Below are 7,323 nucleotides of genomic sequence, written 5' to 3'. Positions count from 1 at the left end.
GAACAAGAACTGAGAGTCAACTCTTTTCCAGTCCATTGGCCTATCATTGGGGACATACCTACTGTAAACCAAAATCTTCTCTTCATCCTTCACCTGGAGGTAAAGAAACTACCATCTCAGGGGACCAGCAGTTGGCGTATTGGCTATGTCACTGGACTCTCATGTGGCAGACCGCAGTTCGAGTCCCAGACCCAGTGTCTTAGACTCATGCTGGACGCATGTGTGTGCATGCCAAGACCCCGAGAGAATGGAGGAGAAGGGATTGTGGCGTGACCATCTCCAAGGGAGTGATTTTTCGCTTTCTGTCTCTCTCTGTCTTTCTGGCAAGGGCCCTATACCAAAAACACCTCTCCAAAAAAAGAAAGAAACTACCATCTCAGGGCAATGAGAAATGAGAAAGGAACGCATTAATATTAAGATTGTGTAACCTTAGGACCAGCAGATGGCATAATGCTATATGGTTGGACCCACACATAGTCAAACGTGGTTCAAGTCCTGGACCTGGCAGCTTAAAACTCATGCCGGGCACTTGTGCATGAATGCCCAGAATCCCAAGAGGAGAACGGTGGAGAAGGGATTGTGGCATGGTCACAATCCATGGGGGACCCGTAGATGGTATAATGGTTATGTTTCTGGACTCCCAGGCAGTTGACCACAGACTGAGTCCCAAACTTAGTGATGTGTATATATATATATATATACACACACATATATACATATAGGTGGAGGTAGCCACACTGCAATCCCTTCTCCTCCAATCTCCTCTTAAGATCTTGAGCATGCACGGACACGCGCCCGGTGTGAGTTTAAGCCACCGGGTCGAGGACTCGAACCACGGTCAACTACATGGGAATCCAACAACATAGCCATTACACTAACTGCTGATCCCGACATGGTGATTTAAAACACACGCCAGGTGCGTGTGCATGCATGCCCAAGATCCTGAGAGTAGAATGGAGGAAATGGGACTGTGGCGTGGCCATCATCCCCTGGGATATTTCTCACTTTCTGTCTTTCTATGTCTTCAGTGAGTGCACACACCCTATAGCAAAAAGCTCTCAAAAAAAGGGAAAGAAATTGGTAATTTGGGGCCAGCAGGATGCATGGTAATTAAGGCACTGGACTCCCACTAGGTCGACCACAGTTCTAGTCCTGGCTCAGTTTCTTACTCTCTCTGTCCCTCTCTGGGACAAATTAAAAATATGGGACCAGCAGGTAGCATGGTAGTGAGGTGCTGGGCTCCGACATGACTGATTATGGTTCGAGTCCCAGATCTGGCAACTTGCTTCCTCCACCTGCTCTGTCTCTCATTGGTCAAATTAAAATAAATAAATTAAAATTAATTAATTAATAATTATTTTAAAATTTTAAAATAAATAATTCTTTAAAAAATATTTATTTAATTTCATTTGTTATTATTATTTTTTAATCTGACCAGAGAGAGAAAGGAAAAGAGAGAAAGCAAACCACCAGGTCTGGAACTTGAACTCTGATTGGCCATGTGGGAATCCAGCACCTTTAAATACCATGCCACCTGCTGGTCCCATAAACAAATAATTATTTAAAAAGCAAAAAAGAAAATGGGAGTTAACAGGCCAGCTCATGGCATGGTGGTTAAGATGGCTGGATCCAACGTGGCTGACTACACAGTTTGAGTTTCTCCTTTCTCTCTCTCTCTCCAGTAAATGTACACACCCTATAGCAAACAAACAAACAAAAAGGAAAATGAGAATTAAGGGCCTGCACCATGTAGCAGTGGATGACAGCTACAGAGGAAGCTGAATTTCACATGGTAGGCCAGCTTCTGAATCTCAGCCCAAGTGGCTTAGAAAACATACCAGCTGTGTATGCCCCAGAATCCTGAGGGGGAAGGGCATTGGGGAAAAAAGGACTGTGGAGTGACTGGGCCCCACTGGGGGATAATTTTTCTTTTCTTTTCTTTTTTAAAAAAAGAATTATTTAGTTGTTGTTGTTGTTATTATTATTATTATTATTATTAATTTGACCAGAGAGAGAGAGAAAGGGAAAGTGAGAAAGCAAGCTGGCAGGCCCGGGACTTCAAACAGTCAACCATGTGGGAGTTCAGCTCCTTAACGACCATGCCACCTGCCAACTGCTTTATTTTTTTAAAGAATCATTTAACTTATTATTATTATTACTCAATTTGACCAGAGAGAATGAGAAAGAGAGCAAGCGAGAGAGAGAGAGAGCATGAGAAAGATGCCAGGTTCAGGTCTTAAACTGCAATTGACCATGCAGGAGTCCAATGGCTTGGTCATCCCCTCTAGGTGGTGATCTTTTGCTTTCTCTCTGTCTCTACAGTGAGTGCACACACCCTATAGCAACAATCTCTCTTTAAAAAAAAAGAAAAGAAAAAAAGAAGACCGTGCAACCTGCTAGCCCCAGTTCTTTACCCTCTCTTTGCCTTTCTCTTCTGTCTTGCATGTGTGTACATATGCACACACAGCATGCACCCTATGGCATAAAAAAAGTTCTTTCTGAAGAGGGCCAGCAGGTGGCATAGTGTTTAAGGCACTGAATCCCATATGGCAGACTCTCCTTTGAGTCTTGGACCCACTGGCTTGAAAATCATGACAAAATCCTGAGAGGAGAATGGGAAGAGACTGCAACGTTGGCCATCTCCTCTGGGGGGTGATTTCTCACTTTCCCTTTTTCTCTGTCTCTCTGGCAAGCCTCTGTACTCTATGGGAAATCTTAAAAAAAGTTTGTATTTTGTAATTTGCTAAAGGACATATGTGCTCACTGGAGAGGGAAAGGGGCAGAGAGAAAGAGAGAGAGAGACAGCACCCCTTAGGGTGATGCTGAAATTCCCTCTCCTTCATTTTTTCCTCCATTCAGGATTTCTGGCACACATTACGTGTACCCAGGATGTTTCTGAAGCAATGGCTCTCAGAAGTAAACTGTTCAGTGAGCTACACCACTGGCTGGCCCCACTTTCTGTTTTTCAATACCTGTGGTACAGTATTACAATTTTTTAAAGCTCCCTGATTATTCAGAGTCTCTAAATTACAAATGCTGCAAATCCTACCTGACAAATTTTCTCCTTAACCAAACCCTTGCCAGGCTCCTCTGCATCCTCTTCCTGACTAAGCCTTATCAATTCTGACCCATAAGGATGAACCAAATACCAACACAGTTTCTTAACAGGTCAAGACCACATCCTTAGGAAAGCCCTCCCACTCCCCCTTATTACAGTGTGTGCCTGAGAAAACTCAGGGCTGCTGAAACAATTTGTTCCAGGCACCATCTGAAGATAGGATGCCCCTCAGCCTCTGTGGGAGGGAAGGCCCTCGCTAGGCGTGAGTCAATACATATGGGTGGTTTTCACATGGACCAACTCTGCCCCTCCAGATTTGTGTAATTTTTCATTTCCCTGACTCTCTTGAACCCAGCTGGGTCTTTCCCTGCCTGCTCTTTTCCCTTTATTATTAGTTTTAATTTTAACTTTATCTATGTATGTATGTATTATTTTTCATTTGACAAGAGAGAGACAGAGTGAGAGCGAGAAAACAAACCACCAGGTCCTGGAATAGAACCATGCTGGGCCACGTGGGAGTCCAGCACCCTCAACCACCATGCCACCTGCTGGCCCCATCCCCTCTTTCTCCCGAGGGGGCCAGCCCTCCACCTTGGGGTGGTTGGATCTCACCGGGCTGACTGCACAGTTCGAGTCACCTATCTGGATGCTTGACAGACACGCCAGGCGCCCGTGAGTTGGTGCCCTAAATCTCAAAAAGAGGGAGAATGGAGAAGGGACTGCTGCAGGCCATACCCCATGGGGGGTGGGGTGGGTGCGTTCTCTCTTTGTCTCTGCCGCGCACGTCCCACGGCAAGAAAAGAAAAACATAAAAAAAAACCGCTCCGAGGTTCGGTATAATCCGAAGTTGGGCGTTCAGTTCAACTGGACCCTCTTTCCTACCGCAGCATCAGTCCTGCCCGCGTGAGCGCAGGGCTTTGTCTGACACATCGCTCCAGTACTTCGCGTTTTGTTACCAGATAACGAAAGCTACTAAGAACTCTATCCAGCGCAGAGTGGAGCTGGGCGCTGGGGACCTCAAGGGCCGGGAGGTCGAATCAAGTTGGTCCCCTCTCTGAGGCACAGAGACAGTGACGCCCGGGTCCACGCTCCCTTCTTCTCGGCCCCATGCCGCCCGCTGAAGGCCAGGCGCGAATAACGCCAGGCCTACCGCGACCACGCAGATGTGGGGGGCCTTTGGGCAGCCCTGGCCTCACCTTTGGGAAAAATGAGCTGTGAGGCGTCCTCCTCTACATCTCCAGCCCGCGGGTCACTGCCACCTGCTGCCATTGCTACAGCCCGTCGCCACCAACTCCGCCGGAAGCGGAAGCACAAGCTCGGTCACGGAGGGGGTGTGGCCTGGACCGGGGGGCGGGGCGAAGCCAAGGGAATCGCCTAGGGCTGGAGCGCCGGGAGCCGAGGGGCTATCCTGCCAGGTCCTGGAGGCTCGTGGCCTGCGGTGGGACGGCTTGTACCGGTCGGTGTCGGCAGACCGTGCCCCTTTCTTCTCCAACACTTCCTTGCTGCGGGTCCCGGGACAGGTCATCCGGCCTCTCTGAGCCTAGAAAAGGATGACGTGAGGTGCAGGAACGCGCCCAGTGACCGACTTCGGCTATGCCTCTATCCGGAAAGGTGGGTAGGTGACTTCAACAGCGTACAGTAGAATTTCTATAAATGTTATAAGCATTTTAAAATTTCTATGAATTTGTAGTGGGTTATCTAATACTTCTGAGCACCTGAACAATAATATGAGAGGTTTTAACACATGTTGGAACATTTGGATGATACTTAGAACATCAGGCAAATGAAAACTGATGACATTTTCAATTCCAATAAAAGAAATAAAAATGGTGCACTGCTTGACTCATTAACAGTGTTTTGTTTTGCCCTTTTTTTTTTTTGAGAGTTTTTTTTGCTGTAGGGCGCATGCGCTCACCAGAGAGACAGACAAAAAGTGAGAAATCACCCCTCAGGGGGGATGACCAGGCCGCAATCTCTTCTTCTCCATTCTCCTCTTGGGATCTTGGGCACGCACGCACAGGCGCCCGGCGTGAGTTTTAAGTCACCGGGTCTGGGATGCAAACCGCAGTCGACTACGTGGGAGTCCAGTGACATAGCCATTACGCTAATTGCTGGTCCCCCTATCCATATAATTTTTACAGAAGTAATTGCTCTATACCTCCAGAAGAAATGTATTGATTGAAAATAGTATTTGGGGCCAGCAGGTGGCATGGTGGTTAAGGTTCTGGATTCTCACAGGGCCAACTGCAGTTCGAGTCCCTGAACCTGTGGCTTGAAAATCACTTTGGGCCACATGGGGAAAATCGTGAGAGGAGAATGGAGAAAGGATTGCACTGTGGCTATTCCCCTTGGGGAGAGGGGCATGATTTCTCATTTTCCCTCTCTCTGTTTCTCTTTGGCCAGTGCACATACCTATGGCAAACACCTAAACAATAATAAAAATAATAATAGTAGGTTATTGTGATGGTTAGTTTTGGGAGTCTAGTTGATTGGCTTAAGGAATACCTAGAAAAAGGATTATTGTAGGTTTGAGCCTGGGAGTTTCCAGAAGGAATTAACATGGAAGTCTGGATATGGTGGATCTGGTGAATATGAAAGATCCACCCTCAATGTGGGCAGTCACGATCCAGTCAAGGGACCAGAGAGAACAAATATAGAAGAGGAATGGATTCCTTTCGAGACAATGCAAGACAGCCTGCTCTGAGGCCTTTGGACTTGGACTGATACATGCTACCAGAATCCCAGGATCTCCAGCTTGCTCAGGATCTGTTGGACTTTGCTGCTGCCATAACTCCATAAGCTGATTTCCCCCCAAATTTCCTTGTATGTATCTATACAAACCTATTGGTTCTGTCTCCTTTGAGAACCCTGAGTGATGCAATTAGATAGCACTGGCAGAGATTGTTACTATTTCAAAGTGCTGTTTTGCAGGGTTCATCAGAGCCACAAGATGGATGTCCCGAGGAGTCCATAGTCCTGCATTGGCTGGGTGATAGAAGTGGGCCTGCAACTGAGTGTGGGGTTTTTTTTTGTTTGTTCATTCCACAGCCTCTAAACCTCTAAAAAAAAAAAAAAATTTAGTGAAACAGAATGGAAAGAACAAGCGCATAATGAGGAATACTCACTATTTAAATTCATGTTTCATTGTCCTTTAATTGTCATTTTCATTGTATCATTCTTGAGAAATAAAGGAAAGTACAATAATTCTTTGGACTTTATATAAACATCAGTTTGCTATAATACACTTTTCATTATTGTTACTATATCATTTTTTTTAGAGGTTTTTGCTATAGGATGCATGTGCTTGCCAGAAAGACAGAGAGAGAGAGAGAGACAGAGAGACAGAAAGCGAGAAATCCCCCCCCAGGGGGGGATGGCCATGCCGCAATCCCTTCTCCTCCATTCTCCTCTCGGGATCTTGGGCATGCACACACACGCGCCTGGCATGAGTTTAAGCCACCTTGTCCGGGACTCGAACTGCGGTCGGCTATATGGGAATCCAGCGACATAGCCATTATGCCAACTGCTGGTCCCGCTATATCATTTTTTTCAATCAAAAGAAAACTTCAGGCCAATCCTGGAGCCTAGTGGTTAATGGCTCCAGATCCCACATGACTGGCTATAGTTCAAATCTCGGCCCTAGCAGCTCGAAAAACACACTGTGTGTGTGCCCAAATTTCAACGGAATTAAGAAATGGAAGAGAAGGGATTATGGCATGACCATGCCCTACTGGGGGGGGGTTGCTTTCTCTCTCTCCTCTCTCTCTCTCTCTCTCTCTGGCGAGTACACACACTCTGGCAATTAAAATTTGCCTTTTTATAACATTTTAAAGAGAACCCATGTGGTTTGAATCACTCACGGTTTTTGACCAGTTACTGCAGACTCACAGCCCTATCACAGAATAGAAAATGAGGCTCAGAGCAATAGTAGTGCTCTGCTTCATACATGGCAGGGCCAAGATCCAAGCCCAGACTGTGGAGACTGCAGTTGTCACAGCCCTGGGTTATTTCTGTGCTTAGGAGCCAGGGGCTGGGGATTAAAGAATGATCATACTGGGGAGAGGTCTGACAGCAGGGAACTGAGTGACTGACAGGTGAACTGTCTCCTGCTTCCTTTCCCCAGTAGTCAGTTTTTAAATTTGTCATTTTGACAAGAGGGGTTATTTGTTTTTCAATTTTCCATGGCATATAGAAACCATGTGCATAGAAATGAGCCAGCAAGCAGCAGTAAGAGACTGTAGAATCCTTTTCTGAACTTTGTTTCA

General features: G+C 46.4%; 1 protein-coding gene across 2 annotated transcripts in view; it reads right to left on the bottom strand.

The window, feature by feature from the left end:
- The window catches only part of POLR2D (RNA polymerase II subunit D), a 17,730-nt gene extending 13,368 nt beyond the window's left edge, over window positions 1-4,362 (bottom strand). For both annotated transcript variants that reach the window (XM_006153680.3, XM_027773878.1), the window contains exon 1: window positions 4,255-4,362. In XM_006153680.3, coding sequence (XP_006153742.1) covers window positions 4,255-4,327 — 73 coding nt within the window. In that variant the 5' untranslated portion in view covers window positions 4,328-4,362. The remainder of the gene's footprint in view (window positions 1-4,254) is intronic.
- Between the last annotated feature and the right edge of the window lie 2,961 nt (window positions 4,363-7,323).

This window comes from Tupaia chinensis, unplaced genomic scaffold (genome assembly GCF_000334495.1).
Source record: "Tupaia chinensis unplaced genomic scaffold, TupChi_1.0 Scaffold000386_1, whole genome shotgun sequence".
NCBI classification, from domain to species: Eukaryota; Metazoa; Chordata; class Mammalia; order Scandentia; family Tupaiidae; genus Tupaia; species Tupaia belangeri.
This window is presented reverse-complemented; position numbering and strand designations above follow the sequence as displayed.